The following is a 16,478-nucleotide window of genomic DNA, read 5'->3' on the forward strand; positions in this document are numbered from 1 at the left end:
GGTCAGCGCGCCCCCGGGAGCATGCGCGTTGGAGGCGGGTGAAGCCGCGGAAGAAGGGCGGGAGAACCGGGCCGGGCGTCAGGGCCCTTGGGGGGTTCCACCCGGGGTCCCGGGGTTCCCTGGGGTGTGAGGCCCGGGGCTCTCTGCCCGCTGCCCACGCGTGTGCTCGCACGGACGCCCCCGCCCACCCCTGCGCACACGCAGCCCCGGCGGCAGCCGCGGGCGCTCGCAGTGCGCATGCGCCTCGCTACGCAAAGCGCGTAAGCTGCGCCGGTGGCGGGCGCGGAGCGTAGGGCGAGGGCCGGGCCCGAGCGGCGGCGGGGACGGAGCCGCGTGACTCAGGTAAGGGGGGCCCGCACCGGCCCCGCAGCCCCGCACCAGCTCCCCCCAGTACCGCACGAGGTCCAGCAGCCCGGCACCGGGTCCCGCAGCCCCGCACCGGCCCCTCCCCCCCCCCCAGCCTTTCACGGGGCCCCGCACCGGGTCCCGCAGCCCCGCACCCTGCCGGGAATGGGGCCGCTCCGGCCTTCCCCTTTCCCTCCTTCCCCTCCCCGTTACCGCCTCCCCTTGGCCCCGTGGTGGACCCCGGAGGGCACCGGGCGTGCGGGGCCTGCGGGGCCCTCGGTACCGCTGCCTGAGAGCGGGACGTGGGGAAAAGGGACCCGGGAAGGGGGGAAGCGGGGAGGTTGTTGGAGCCGGAGTTGTGTCCCTGCAGGGAGCTGGAGCGGAGATGTGTGCGGGGGGCTCGGCGGGACCCTGCGGGGCGTCCCCTGGACCGCAGCCTTCCTGGGGGGAGAACGGGAGTGATGGGAAGGGAAGGGGAAGGAAAAGGGAAGGGGGAGAGAAGGAAAAGGGAAAGGGGGAGAGAAGGAAAAGGGAAAGGGGGAGAGAAGGGAAAGGGGGAGAGAAGGGAAAGGGGGAGAGAAGGGAAAGGGGGAGAGAAGGAAAAGGGAAAGGGGAAGAGAAGGGGAAGGGAAGGGGAATGGAAAGAGGAAGGGGAAGAAAAGGGGAAGGGGAAGAAAAGGGGAAGGGAAAGAGAAAGGAAAGGGGAAGGAGAAGGGAAAGGAAGAGGAAGGAAAGGGGAAGGGGAGGGAAGGAAAGGGGATGGGATAGGAAGAGGAAGGAAAAGGAAGAGGAAGGGGAAGGAAAGGGGAAGGAGAGGGGAAAGGAAGGGGAAGAAAAGGGAAGAGGAAGGGAAGGAAAGGGGAAGAAAAAGGAAGAGGAAGGGAAGGGGAAGAAAAGGGGAAGGGGAAGAGAAAGGAAAGGGGAAGGAGAAGGGAAAGGAAGAGGAAGGAAAGGGGAAGGGGAGGGAAGGAAAGGGGATGGGATAGGAAGAGGAAGGGAAAGGAAAAGGAAGAGGAAGGGAAGGGGAAGGAAAGGGGGAAGGAGAGGGGAAAGGAAGGGGAAGAAAAGGGAAGAGGAAGGGAAGGAAAGGGGAAGAAAAGGGAAGAGGAAGGGAAGGAAAGGGGAAGAAAAGGGAAGAGGAAGGGAAGGAAAGGGGAAGAAAAAGGAAGAGGAAGGGAAGGAAAGGGGAAGAGGAAGGGAAAGGGGGTGACACGGGGGTGTCTGGAGGGCTGTGCTGTGTGGAGTTGTACTTGGACCCTGCTCTGCCTGGAGGCAGAGGAGTGAGGGGTGTCCCCTGCTCTGCTCAAACGGTGTCTGGGGAAGGAGCTGGAGTTGGTTTTGCAGAAGGGTTTAGGGGGCTGTGGGGTCTTTTGGGAGTGGCTGCACCCCCAGAGTCTCAAAATTCTTCCTGTGACACAGCTGAGGTTGGGTTGAGCAGGTGGCTCCCTGGTTTGAACCTCGGGATGCAAATTGTGTCACATGCAAATCAGTTTTTGTTTTCCTTTTGGAATTCACATAAAATTGGGACATCCCCAAAAAAGTTGTGCTCAATTCCCAGGCTTCACCTCGCTGTGCTTCCCTCCCTTAATCTTTTTGGGAACAAGTTCTGCTGAGAATAATTAGTCAAAGTCAATTATTTGAGCTGGCCTTGTCATTTGTAGCAGTGGTTTCCCTGCATGTGGGACTCGGAGGAGTTTGGGTTTAATTTAGAAACAAATTGTTCCTATTTCAAGTTTTTAGGAGAACAATCTCATTAATATTCCCACTCCCACTCAGACCTGGTTGCAGGAGGGAATAAAAGGAGGCTTGGCTGCTGCAGCTCATCCTCTGGAGCTCTTTGGAAAATGTAGGAGTAGAATCAGTGCCCGTTTGGACCTTGGTTTGGAGAAAAGCAGAAAAAAATTAGGAAGGGGAAAAAAAAAAAAACCAACAAACCAGCCAGATGTGAACTTGCTGCTCCTGCTGCAAAAGAGTCTAAAACATCACCTGCAAAATTAATTTTTCCTGTAGGAGTCTTCCTACAGCAGATAAAAAGATCAGGCAGGGGTTTATTTTTCCCTTTGCTCTGTCCCTGACATTTTTTTTTTTAGTGTTCATGGAATTTGGGCATTCCTGGAGGAATGGCATTTAAGAGAAGAAATATGGATTCTGTGCAATGTTTGATTTATTTTTTTTTTTTTTTCAGTGAGAATGAAGATTTTATATATTTTTATGACTCTCCTCTTCATCCCCTGGACTTTTTCCTTGGCAAAATATGATGAGTTTGAGGATGGAGATGACATTCTGGAATATGATGATAATGACTTTGCTGAGTTTGAGGATGTTAATGAAGATGCAGTCACAGAGTCTCCTCAGAGGATCATCACCACAGAGGATGATGAGGAGGAAGCCACTGTAGAGCTTGAAGGACAAGATGAGAATCAGGAAGACTTTGATGATGCAGATGCACAGGTAACACCTCATCTCCTTCCTCTAAGTGGTTCCTAACAGTATCTCTGCAGCTTTTTTTCTCATCTTTTCTGGATTTTGCAGATTTTTTTCTGGTTTTTTTTTTTCTCCTGGATTTTTTTCAAGGGTTTGGATTTTCATGTTTGTGATTTTTGCCCTTTAGGAAGGTGACACTGAGAGTGAACCATATGATGATGAGGAATTTGAAGGCTATGAAGAGAAACCAGATGCATCTCCTAGCAAAAATAAAGACCCCATCACCATAGTTAATGTAGGTGTAAATGGTTTATCACTTATTTTTTTTAAGGTTTTATGCTTGGAGTGTTATTGGGGTACAAATGGAAGAGAATCTGGCCTCAAGAATTGGAGTTAAGGAGAGTGTAAAAATGGGAAGATGAAGGGGGACACAAGAAGCACCTGAAATAATGCAACAGGATAGCATTAGAATGGGGTTCAGGTGTGCCAGCTCCTAATTCCATGTTTTATTTTAGTTTAAATAGCAACTAAAATTAAATAGCAACTAAAATTTAAATAGCAAGTAGGACTAAGCAAGTAAAATTTGTAGTGTTTGGGCTGTCAGTGCTTATTTTGTGCTGCTGGAGCTCCCATGCTTGGACTGGTGCTGCATTCAGTGTTCAAACTGAGAACTGGAATATAAATCAGGAAATCCTTCATTAAATCAGACATTTGGAAAAACCCAGCTTTGACCTTTAAAGCATTTTAAGACTTCTTTTACTCCCATGCCTAGACAGGAGGTGTAGAGGAGTTGCAGGGCTGACCTTTGTTTAATCCAGAGCAAAATCAAACATCATCCTAGAATGCCTGGGTCCTTTGTCAGGAGGAGGAGGTTGCCATGAAGATTTTCTGACAATAAACATCACCTATTTTTAGTTTGTCTCCAGTTTCAGATGAGAAATTGACTCCTCTGATGGAAACTGAGAGATTGGCTTTAAAAAACCTTCTCTTTGCCTCCCTAGAGAATCTTTCACACAACAACTTGATGCTTGAAGGCTGCATTTTTCTTCTCTCTTTATTCTAAAGATCTCTTTAAGTCTTAGGGCTGAACTTGGGAGTAAAACTTAAGCTGTGGGTGCTTTTGTGACTGGAGGGTGATGCAGTGAATGATCCTCTGCAGATGACAAGGTCAGGCAGACATCCCTGCTCCCCCACACAGTCTGTGGTGCTTGGTGGCATCCTGAAAATTCTCCTGGACACTGGGTACTGCTTTTAGATTTCACCAGAAGTCACGTGGTGATCAGCTAAAGAGGGTTTGGAAGCTTAATCAGTGGGTTGAAGAGCTGGGCTAGCACAAGGCTCACTTGGAAGAGAGAAGTTGTTTGTAACAGCATTCCCTAAATTCTTGGCTTCATCCAGTTCCTGTGTGCCCGTGGTGCCAAGTGCATTGTGTAGGCTCAGCCCTATCCACCTTTGGGATAAAGCTTCTCCCTCTTAGAATCCTAGAATCCTGGAACTGGCTGGGTTGGAAGGGACCTCAGAGCTCATCAAGTCCAACCCTTGATCCACTCCCACTGCAGTTCCCAGCCCATGGCACTGAGTGCCACATCCAGGCTCTTTGGAAATATCTCCAGGGATGGAGAATCCACCCCTTCCCTGGGCAGCCCATTCCAATGGCTGAGCACCCTCTGCATCAAGAAATTCTTTCTAATGTCCAACCTAAACCTCCCCTGGCACAACTTGAGACCTCTTGTGCCCTCTTGTCTTGCTGAGAGTTGCCTGGGAAAAGAGCCCAACCCCCCCCTGGCTCCAACCTCCTTTCAGGGAGTTGGAGAGAGTGATGAGGTCTCCCCTGAGCCTCCTCTTCTCCAGCCTCAACACCCCCAGCTCCCTCAGCCCTTCCTCACAGGACTTGTGCTGGATCCCTTCCCAGCCTCCTTGCTCTTCTCTGGACCTGCTCCAGCACCTCAATCTCCTTCCTGAGCTGAGGGGCCCAGAACTGGACACAGGACTCAAGCTGTGGCCTCCCCAGGGCTGAGCACAGGGGCAGAATTTTCTCTGAACTTTGTTGTGTTTCTGGAATCTGCTCATTCCATGGATAAAAGAGACTCTCTGATCATTTACCCCAGGTCCCTGCTCACCTCCAGAACAGCTGGGAGAGTTACTACATGGAGATCCTGATGGTCACAGGGCTTCTTGCTTACATCATGAATTACATCATTGGGAAGAACAAAAACAACCGTCTGGCTCATGCCTGGTTCAGCACTCACAGGGAGCTGCTAGAGAGTAACTTTGCTCTTGTTGGTAAGTCCCAGGATGGCCCAGGATCTGTTTTTAGTTTGGTTAAATAAAGGTGGGTTTAGACTAATGTGGAGGCTTGAGAGAGGAGGAACTTTTGCTGTGCAGATGCAGGGTAAAACTGATGATAAATTGGAGACAAATTGTGTGGCAGTGCTGAAATGAAGATTATGGTGTTATAAATTATTCAGGAACATCATGGTGATACTGAAGTAATTCAGCAACAGCTGAGCTCTAAGCTTTCATGTTTAATTTTATTGTTAATTTTATTGTTATTAATTTTATTGTTAATTTTACTGTTATTAATTTTATTGTTCTTAATTTTATTGGTAATTTTACTGTTATTCATTTTATTGGTAATTTTACTGTTATTCATTTTATTGGTAATTTTACTGGTATTAATTTTATTGGTAGTTTTACTGGTATTAATTTTATTGGTAGTTTTACTGGTATTAATTCTATTGGTAATTTTATTGGTATTAATGTTAATTTTATTGGTATTAATTTTGTTGTTAATTTTATTGGTATTGGTGCTGATTTTGTTGGTGCTAATTTTGTTGATAATTTTGATAATTTTGTTGTTAATGTTATTGGTATTTTTATATGTATGTTATTATATGTAATTTTATTAATTTCATTGTTATTTTTATTGTTAATTTTATTGTTTATATGTTTAAACTTTCATGGTTAATTTTGTGATTTTTTTTTTTTTTGTTTTGTTTTGTTTCATTTTCCCCACTGTTTGTTTTCTTCAGGGGATGATGGCACTAACAAAGAAGCTACAAGCACTGGGAAACTAAATCAAGAAAATGAACACATCTATAACTTGTGGTGCTCTGGCAGGGTGTGCTGTGAGGGGATGCTCATCCAGCTCAAGGTGAGGGTGAAGGAGTTTCCAGTAGTTCCCCTGCCACCAGTTTTCAGGTTCTGGAGGATTTTCCATGAGGAGTGAGAGCACCAAGGAGTTTGACTCCTTCACTCAGTCCCAAACAGGGTGGTGAATACACGAAGGGAAGAGCTGAGCAGGGCTGTGTTCTGCTCACCAGAGTAGGGAAGAGGAAATCATGGAATCCTGGAATTGGCTGGGTTGGAAGGGACCTCAGAGCTCATCAAGTCCAACCCTTGATCCACTCCCACTGCAGTTCCCAGCCCATGGCACTGAGTGCCACATCCAGGCTCTTTGGAAATATCTCCAGGGATGGAGAATCCACCCCTTCCCTGGGCAGCCCATTCCAATGCCTGAGCACCCTCTCCAGAAAGAAATTCTTTCTCATGTCCAACCTAAACCTCCCCTGGCACAACTTGAGACCTCTTGTGCCCTCTTGTCTTGCTGAGAGTTGCCTGGGAAAAGAGCCCAACCCCCCCCTGGCTCCAACCTCCTTTCAGGGAGTTGGAGAGAGTGATGAGGTCTCCCCTGAGCCTCCTCCAGCCTCAACACCCCCAGCTCCCTCAGCCCTTCCTCACAGGACTTGTGCTGGATCCCTTCCCAGCCTCCTTGCTCTTCTCTGGACCTGCTCCAGCACCTCAATCTCCTTCCTGAGCTGAGGGGCCCAGAACTGGACACAGGACTCAAGCTGACAGAAAGAGCACAGAAACCACAAGTGTTTTGTAGACAGAGCTAACTGGATGCTGACAAGCTCAGCTGCTGTTTAGAAGGGATTTCAAGTGTTGGGAGGAATGGACCAACAGGAATTCCAAGGCAGAAAGACAAATAAAGAGTCCTGTAGGTGGAATGGAAGAGTTTCTACCTTGAGGGAACAAGGCCCTGAGAAATGCACCTAACTCAGAGAGTAGCAGCAGAAGGACTTCCAAATGGGGTCCTTCAGAGCTAACTAATTCCATGAAAAACATCTATTTCTAAGTGTCCTTTTTCCTTGAGCCCCACTGCTGTCTGCCAGTCAAGTGCTGCACTCTGGGTACCCTCAGCTCTTTTCTTTTTTGTCTTTTTAGTTCCTCAAGAGACAAGACCTCCTGAATGTTCTTGCACGCATGATGAGGCCATCCTCTGACCAAGTGGTGTGTACTCAGCCCTTGAGATCACCTCTAAAAAAAACTCCATCCTTTTGCTTCTTTGTGACAAGTGAAGTGCTGGGGGTCTCCCTGTCCCTCTCAGTTCAGTAAAAATAATCTGAAGGATCTAAATAATCTGAAGGAATCATTTCCTATTTTCTGCCCATGTCATGCCAACAGCTGATGAGTTGGTTTACCCCTGGTTTTTATTGTTTGAGTTGTTCTGACATGTTTCAAGACCTCATCTTGATAAAAAGTGGGTCTAGAATCCTTAATAGGTGATTTTCTGTTCAGTTTGCCTGAACTGAGCTGTTTTATTGCTGGTCTGGCTCTTCTATCCTGGAAGAATTTTGCCTCACCCTTGCTCTTGGAGATGAGGGGAATCCCCAAACTGCAAAAATGTCAAGGGAAATCCCATTTAGAAGAAGAATTGTGAATATTCTTTCCATGTATTTATAATTGAAATCAACCAGCTCTAGCTTAGCTGTCTCTGGCCTCACTTTGTTCTTAAGAATCAACCACTGAAGTCTTAAAAGATGTAGGTCTCAATTTCAATTTTTTTATTATATAAATCTGACCAAGGTTGATGTTCTGATCCACAGCAAATAAAAGTAACAATGAATGATGAAGATATGGACACCTATGTGTTTGCTGTTGGGACAAGAAAAGCACTGGTACGACTTCAGAAAGAGATGCAGGACCTGGTATGTAGGATCTTGTTTGGAATAATAACATGAAAAAGTGGGAAAAAGAGCCTGGAATCTGTAGGTTGCTTATTTGCCTGGCAACAGCTGAAAAGTTGTGACTGACCTGTTGGAATTTGTGGGGAGGGAAAAGACATTTTTGATCTTGTTGCAGTTTAAGGTTGGGTCAGCAATTAAAGAAATAACAGATGAAACAGAAATATTAGAAATAATAGAAATAATTATTAACCTCCCTCCCTGATAGAGAGTAAGGGAGAGAGACTTATGGGTTGGAAACTAAACTACACAGCTTTAATCCAACAGGAATAACAAAAAAACGAAAAATTATTAAACATATCCAAATATATACAAAAGGGATTTCATGTTCTTTCCTCCAAAAATGCTCACATCACCACTGAGGCTGCAGGACAGCCCTGGAAAAGTCCCAGGCTGGGCTCCTGGAGTCAGTGGCAGATGGGAACTGGAGGCAGGAACACAGGGATTGGGATCAAGGGAGACAAATGGAATCCTCCCAGGACACTGGTCCCAGACAAAGCAAAAAATGGAGCCTTGTGATCCCTCAGATGGATAAAGTATGATGGGATGGAATAACAGGAGTGTCACTTCTCCTCATTTAATTTGCACCACTGATTTTTTTCAGGGATTGAGAAGTAACCTTAATTATGTGATGTGGATTGTTTGGGTCCAAGTCATCTGCATTTGTGTGATCAGAAATTAAAACTTTCCATATCTTCATGCCCTGAAGCTTGCAAAGAATTCAGGGACAACAAGCAGTGCTTGGCAAATCTTGTCTTTCAAAACTTATCTCCTGACAGCACTGCAGAGTGGTTGGTGGGATGCCAGTTATTTCTTTTTGTCCTGGTTTGGGCCAGGATAGAGTGAGTTTTCTGTCTTGTAAGCCAAGCAAACAATGTAAGCAAAATGCCTTAATCCACTTGGAGGATTCCAGCCTGGATGTGCTGCAATTTTTTTATCTTTTTCCTTCAAACATTAACTACTGAAGGGAAATGCTCATTTCAGGGCTATGGATACTGCAGGCTTTATGCTTGCCATGTCCCCAGCCACACTGAGTGACTGAGTTAGTTTTTATCCTTTTTTATCAGTACTTTTAGGGGTGGTCTTACTGTGCTGGAACAGTTCAGTTTGAGAAGATACTTCAAGCTCATGTTATCTTTTTATTTTATTTTTTTTCTTTTGAAACAGAGTGAGTTCTGCAGTGATAAACCCAAGTCTGGTGCAAAATATGGGCTTCCAGATTCACTGGCTATCTTGTCAGAGATGGGGGAAGTCACTGAGGGAATGATGGATGCTAAGGTAATCTTGAATTAAAGGAGTACAAATCTTGGGAACCCAGGCACTTCCAGCTTGTCAAAAAAAAACTTATCTCCTATAAGGTTCTCCTAGATTTTAGTGAGATCTAAAGAAATTGAGACCCTAAGGAAGTTCTAGGGCTGGAAGAAGGCTGGAATTAACTCATCTTGTTTCTTTTTACATGGCAACTGGTATTAAACATATCCAAATATATACAAAAGGGATTTCATGTTCTTTCCTCCAAAAATGCTCACATCACCACTGAGGCTGCAGGACAGCCCTGGAAAAGTCCAAGGCTGGGCTCCTGGAGTCAGTGGCAGATGGGAACTGGAGGCAGGAACACAGGGATTGGGACCATGTTAGTCTAACATGAACTGCAGACCTAAAACTGCCTGGAAGTTGGCTTCAAAATCAGGTTTAAGGAGGAGGGTATTGATCATAGAATCCTAGAATCCTAGGGGTTGGAAGGGACCTCAAAAGATCATCTAGTCCAACCCCCCCTGCCAGAGCAGGGCCCCCTAGAGTACATCCCCTAGGAACGTGTCCAGGTGGGTTTTGAATGTCTCCAGTGAAGGAGACTCCACAACCCCCCTGGGCAGCCTGTTCCAGGGCTCTGTCACCCTTACAGTAAAAAATTTTTTTCTGATATTCAACTTGAACCTCCTATGCTCCAATTTACACCCATTACCCCTTGTCCTATCACTGGTCACCACTGAGAAAAGCCTAACTCCATCTCCCTGACACTCACCCCTTACATATTTGAAAACATTGATGAGGTCACCCCTCAGTCTCCTTTTCTCCAAACTAAAGAGCCCCAGCTCCCTCAGCCTTTCCTCATAAGGGAGATGTTCCACTCCCTTAATCATCTCAGTAGCTCTGCGCTGGACTCTTTCAAGCACTTCCCTGTCCTTCTTGAACTGAGGGGCCCAGAACTGGACACAATACTCCAGGTGTGGCCTCACCAATGCAGAATGGAGGGGGAGGAGAACCTCTCTTGACCTACTAACCACCCCCTTTCTAATGCACCCCAGGATGCCATTGGCCTTCTTGGCCACAAGGGCACATTGCTGGGCACATTGCTTGGCCACAAGGGCACATTGCTGGGCACATTGCTTGGCCACAAGGGCACATTGATGGGGTGTCTGCAGCTCCTCAAAGCTGACATCTGTCACCAAAAAACTGGAAAAGAGTTACATACCTACTATCTGAGTCACTCATGTTAAATCCATGCATTGAGCTAAAAAAAAAAAAAATTAAAAAATGAAGAATGTAGAGTTTGGCAAACCCATAGGGAGTGGGTAGGCTGCAGATGAATCAGTTTTGGGAAAAACTAACCCTGGTTTCTCTTGCAGATGATCCATTTCCTCACTCACTATGCTGACAGGATTGAGTCCGTCCAGTTCTCGGACCAGTTCTCCGGTCCAAAACTTATGCAAGAGTAGGTACAAAGCTCCCTCTCTCCTCCCAGTTGTAACTTGTTTGTAGTGTGAAGCCTGAGAAAAATTGGGAGCAAAGGGGATACAGGGGAATAAACACCCCCCCAGTGCTGCATTAATGCAGAAGGAAGTGCTGTATGGGCTTAATGTTGATTTTTGTGCAGCTGCAGAGTAAAAACTGAGTAATCCCACTAAGGGTTTACAACATGTCAGAAGTTTAAGGGTTGAGTAATAACTCTGCAGGAGGACAGCTCAGCCCAGGAACTCAGGTGCTGCTTGAATGCATCAAGAGGTTTAAGCAAAGCCTGCAGGGTCATGAGAAACCCAAGAGGCTGCTTGTTCTTCTGTTCCTGGATCTGTCCCTGGATATTTGTGTTCAGGATGATTCTCAGCTTTGCTTCAGAAATCCACAGATGCAGCATTTTTTTTTTTCTTTCTCTAAACCTCCCAGTTTTGAGGTGCTTTTAGGTGCTGCTTGACAAGTGGGAAGTGGTGGGGGATTTCTCTGAATTCCCATGTAGGCTTTGGCAAGGATGGATTAAGTTCACAGGCATAGAAATGAGCCCCAGAAGAATGGGAAAGTGTCCTCCAAAAAAATTAAAAAAAAAAAAAAAGGAATTAAATTCAATTGTGTTTCAGTTTGATTCAATTAGAAGGCAGCAGCATGTGTACCTTGTGCTAAAATTGCCAGGTTTAGGAGGGTGGGTGAAATGGGGGGCTGAGAATGCTGTGGAGTTCAGGGCAGTGAAGACATCAATTCTTTAGGAAAAAAAATTTATTTTCTACCTGATATTTAGAGATCTGTAGAAGTGCAAACAACAGGGCACATGTCAAGCTGAATGTCCTGAAGAATATCCAGGACATTCTGAGCATTTTTAGGGCTCAGATGGCCTGAAAGTCAGACTGGATGGTGCTAGCATGTGGTTACATTAACAAATAAACCACTTTTGAATTAACCATTGCAGGAATCTGAATAGTTTGAAACTTTAAAGTGTGCTACAGCTAGGCTTTTAATCTTGTTTATTTTATTTGAGTGTCTCTTGGCTTTTGATGAGGTTTTTTTTTAATGAACTTGGTTAGTTTGTATGCCTCTCTTTTTCTTCACTCATTCTAGTCCCTTTTTTTCTTTCCTGCCAGGGAGGGGCAGCTTACAAAGCTGCCTGAAACTAAAAAGACACTTTTGTTTACATTTAACGGTAAGAAAGTTGGTGTTTGGGTGTCTGAGTTTGCTTTATCTGTGCCAGTCAGATGCTCAAGTTGTGTCATTTCTACATGACAAATGACATCACAGAATCATGGAATTGGCTGGGTTGGAAGGGACCTCAGAGCTCATCAAGTCCAACCCTTGATCCACTCCCACTGCAGTTCCCAGCCCATGGCACTGAGTGCCACATCCAGGCTCTTTGGAAATATCTCCAGGGATGGAGAATCCACCCCTTCCCTGGGCAGCCCATTCCAATGGCTGAGCACCCTCTCCAGAAAGAAATTCTTTCTAATGTCCAACCTAAACCTCCCCTGGCACAACTTGAGACCTCTTGTGCCCTCTTGTCTTGCTGAGAGTTGCCTGGGAAAAGAGCCCAACCCCCCCCTGGCTCCAACCTCCTTTCAGGGAGTTGGAGAGAGTGATGAGGTCTCCCCTGAGCCTCCTCTTCTCCAGCCTCAACACCCCCAGCTCCCTCAGCCCTTCCTCACAGGACTTGTGCTGGATCCCTTCCCAGCCTCCTTGCTCTTCTCTGGACCTGCTCCAGCACCTCAATCTCCTTCCTGAGCTCAGGGGCCCAGAACTGGACACAGGACTCAAGCTGTGGCCTCCCCAGGGCTGAGCACAGGGGCAGAATCCCTTCCCTGGACCTGCTGGCCACGCTGTTCCTGAGCCAGCCCAGGATGCCATTGGCCTTCTTGGCCACCTGGGCACACTGCTGCCTCCTCTTCAGCTTCCTGGCAATCCAGACTCCCAGCTCCCTTTCTGCCACTCTGTGCCCAGCCTGGAGCTCCCCATGGGGTTGTTGTGTTGAACCTCATCCCCTTGGGATCAGCCCAACTCTCCAGTCTGTCCAGGTCCCTCTGCAGAGCCCAGCAGGATACCAGGATCATGGAACAGGATAATGGATTAACAAGAAACTCTTATTTTAGTGCCTGGTTTAGGCAACACTTCCCCAAAGGACATGGAGTCTTTGCTGCCCCTGATGAGCATGGTTATCTACTGCATTGACAAAGCCAAGAAGTTTCGTCTTAACAGAGAAGTAAGTTGTGTGTAGTCTCTGAGTAGTTACAAAGTTTCACCTGTTAGATCCTAAATATTGAGTCTCATGTTTCTGTGATGACTCCCAGAGAGCTTTTCCCGGGAGGAGAAACCCAACCAAAACCCAACCCAAAACAAAACCAAACCCAACCCGGGCTTGGGTTTGGGCTTGGGTTTGGGCTTGGGTTTGGGCTTGGGTTTGGGCTTGGGTTTTGGGCTTGGGTTTTGGGCTTGGGTTTTGGGCTTGGGTTTTGGGCTTGGGTTTTGGGCTTGGGTTTTGGGCTTGGGTTTTGGGCTTGGGTTTTGGGCTTGGGTTTTGGGCTTGGGTTTTGGGCTTGGGTTTTGGGCTTGGGTTTTGTTTGGTATTAACAGCGTTTCTCTCTGAAAAGGGGAAGCAAAAAGCTGACAAGAACAGGGCTCGGGTGGAGGAAAACTTCCTGAAACTGACCCATGTGCAGAGGCAGGAGGCTGCTCAGTCCCGGCGGGAGGAGAAGAAACGGGCAGAGAAGGAACGGATCATGAACGAGGAGGATCCCGAGAAACAGCGGCGGCTGGAGGTGAGATGGGGTTTAGGAGGCTCAGACAGTGCTGGGAGATGTTCCCCAGCACAGGCAGCTCTGATTCCTTGGTGCCTGGAAGGCAGAAGCCCTTCAGGTGCTGCTTTTGCTGCTTTCTGAAACTTGGGAGGGCTTCCAGACCCAAGTATTGGAGGTCTGTCTTTTTTTTTGTTTGTTTGTTTGGGGTTTTGTTTTGGGTTTGTGGTTGTTTTTTTTTTGTTTTTTTTTTTTTTTTTTTTTTTTTTTGGTTTTGTTCTTTGTTTTGGTTTGGATTTGTTTTGTTTTGGTTTGGGATTTGGTTTGGGATTTGGTTTGGGATTTGGTTTGGGATTTGGTTTGGGATTTGGTTTGGGATTTGGTTTGGGATTTGGTTTGGGATTTGGTTTGGGATTTGGTTTGGGATTTGGTTTGGGATTTGGTTTGGGATTTGGTTTAGGATTTGGTTTTCTTTCTTTCTTTTGGTTTTCTTTCTTTCTTTTGGTTTTCTTTCTTTCTTTTGGTTTTCTTTCTTTCTTTTGGTTTTCTTTCTTTCTTTTGGTTTTCTTTCTTTCTTTTGGTTTTCTTTCTTTCTTTTGGTTTTCTTTCTTTCTTTTGGTTTTCTTTCTTTCTTTTGGTTTTCTTTCTTTCTTTTGGTTTTCTTTCTTTCTTTTGGCTTTCTTTCTTTCTTTTGGCTTTCTTTCTTTCTTTTGGTTTTCTTTCTTTCTTTTGGTTTTCTTTCTTTCTTTTGGTTTTCTTTCTTTCTTTTGGTTTTCTTTCTTTCTTTTGGTTTTCTTTCTTTCTTTTGGTTTTCTTTCTTTCTTTTGGTTTTCTTTCTTTCTTTTGGTTTTCTTTCTTTCTTTTGGTTTTCTTTCTTTCTTTTGGTTTTCTTTCTTTCTTTTGGTTTTCTTTCTTTCTTTTGGTTTTCTTTCTTTCTTTTGGTTTTCTTTCTTTCTTTTGGTTTTCTTTCTTTCTTTTGGTTTTCTTTCTTTCTTTTGGTTTTCTTTTGGGCTTGGGTTGGGTTTGGCTTCCCCATCCCTGGAAGTGTTCCAGCCCAGGTTGGATGGGGCTTGGAGCAACCTGGGCTGCTGGGAGGTGTCCCTGCCCATGGTTTGGGTAGGAAGGGGGTGACCTTTGGGGTCCTTTCCAACCCAACCCATTTTATCATCTCTTTTTTTACCCACAGGAAGCTGCTTTACGTCGTGAACAGAAAAAACTTGAGAAGAAGCAGATGAAGATGAAGCAAATCAAAGTGAAAGCAATGTGACTCCCTCCTCAGCAGGGTCTGGCTGCCACCTGTGGACTTTGGAATTCCCAGGGTACAAAGACCTCCAGAACTCCATCCTAACTCCACTTTTTTTGAACACTAGTAGCCATTAAGAGAAATGCTCCTTGCATTGGTGTTACTTGTTTTAAGTATTACAGCAACGTGCAGGTCTGTGTAGAGAGCTTTGGCTCGGCAGTTTTATTCCAGGTGGTATCAATTTTTGCTACTTGTTTAGGAAAAAAAAAAAAAAGTTTGCAATATTCTTGAATGCTGTCATTTGTTCTTTAAAAAGAAGAAGGTTGTTCACTTGTCCATCTTTAAAACATTCATGCTTTGGTTTTAAAACTTGGGGTTATTTGATAGGGAAGGGGAAGACTGCACAATAAACGTTTACTGTGCATTTCTTTGCATCAGGCTTGAAAAGGCACAAAATTTAGAGCCTTCCATACACAGTATGGATTCTTCAGGGATTTAAGCTCAGTAGAAGTGATTTTTATTTTATTTTTAATAAACCGAGGGACTGAAACAGTATTTGGTCACCTGTGGGCACGACTGGTGTGTAAAACACAAAGATGGGGTTGATACAAGAGTGGAATACATGAAATTTCCTCCTTGTGGGTTTGAATGCTGCAACATAATAGAATGTGAAGTCTGTAATGCCAGCATGGTGCTTCTTCAGGAGTGTGTGCTGAGTTAGCAGCTTCAACCACCTTTCCTGGAATGTTTTTTACCTGAGTTTGCCTCAAAAAGTTTTCTCCTCAGCAGCTGCTGAGGTTCATTTCAGCCAGAAGCAAGAATCAGTGGAGTATCTGCCATTGCCAAGTCCCCTGAGAAAGTTAAAACATTTTAGAGGTTGTGTCCTCTTCAGCTGGGAAATGATCACTTCAGGTTCCTGAGTATCAACTGGGAGAATGAAGTGAATGCCCCCGTGCAAGCACTTTGCTACCAGAGAGCTCTGCATTTTATAAATGCTTCCTGTCTAGAAGGTGTTTTATTGTTGCTTGTAACAGAGTGGGTTTTGTGGGGAAACAATGTCTTGCTTTTCTTTTTTTTTTTTTTTGGTGTAATACTTCGTGCAAACTTGACTCTGAGGCAATAAGACTGAGCTGCATTTGAAACAGCAATTGCTTCAACTTCTTGTTCCAGCATGGGATATTTCAAACAGATTTAAATGCAAATGTCTGTAACCTGATACATGCAAATACATTGATTTGATAACGGTTGGTGGAATTATTTAAAACCAAAACTAATGGAGATGATGTGAAATTTTGGCACTATTTAGCTTTAAAGATTAACGTGGTATTATTTCACCAAGGAAATACTGGTTTGTGCTCTTTTGGACACCTTTCCTCAAGTCCCATGCATCTGTGGGCGGTGGCAGCTAATTTTGTAATACGAACATTCAAATGAACAATCTAATGAAAAAGTAAAATACAACTGAAACCCTCCACCTGCCTGCTTTGCTTGGCTGGACTCCGTGTTCCTTTCAGCCGGTAGAATCATGAAGCCCCGTTGCTCCTGGGCAATTCCTAACACCCAGGACCTTACCTTACCTCTGCTGCGAGGGTGGAGAAGATTTTTTTCCCTCCCGCTGGGAGTTGCTCCCTCTGAGGGCGGCGGCTGGTGGGAGGGCGGTGGCTGCTGAGGGGTGGGGCAGGCGCCTGAGGACGTCTCTCCTTTCCCTTCTGCGTGGAGTTGGAGGATTTCCCCCGTGTTTCAAATCGGGGCCGTGCAGACACCAAACCAGCAGCGGGTGAGCGGGCAGAGCGCCTTCTCCCCAGCCGGAGGAGCGGGCGGGGGCGAGGGAGCGGCGAAGCCTTCGCCCATTCCCTGAGGTAACCAAGATGGCGGCGGCTCCTTCCCTCCTCTGGGGGCGCCTTCCCGCCTCTTGGAGGGGGAGTGACGTCAGCATCACGTGGCAGCGCGCTG

The 16,478-nt window shown here is 46.0% G+C and overlaps 1 protein-coding gene across 1 annotated transcript; it reads left to right on the plus strand.

Moving 5' to 3' along the window:
- The first annotated feature begins 21 nt into the window (after positions 1–21).
- Positions 22–15,767, plus strand: CCDC47 (coiled-coil domain containing 47). The gene is made up of 13 exons (XM_071728579.1): positions 22–342; positions 2,531–2,796; positions 2,957–3,064; positions 4,878–5,052; positions 5,802–5,923; positions 6,997–7,062; positions 7,659–7,760; positions 8,964–9,074; positions 10,424–10,509; positions 11,645–11,703; positions 12,641–12,750; positions 13,139–13,306; positions 14,469–15,767. The coding sequence occupies exons 2-13, from the start codon at positions 2,536–2,538 to the stop codon at positions 14,547–14,549; spliced, it is 1,449 nt and encodes a 482-aa protein (XP_071584680.1). The 5' UTR covers positions 22–342; positions 2,531–2,535; the 3' UTR covers positions 14,550–15,767.
- Positions 15,768–16,478: the final 711 nt, after the last annotated feature.

Source organism: Heliangelus exortis, chromosome 29, assembly GCF_036169615.1.
Source record: "Heliangelus exortis chromosome 29, bHelExo1.hap1, whole genome shotgun sequence".
NCBI lineage: Eukaryota > Metazoa > Chordata > Aves > Apodiformes > Trochilidae > Heliangelus > Heliangelus exortis.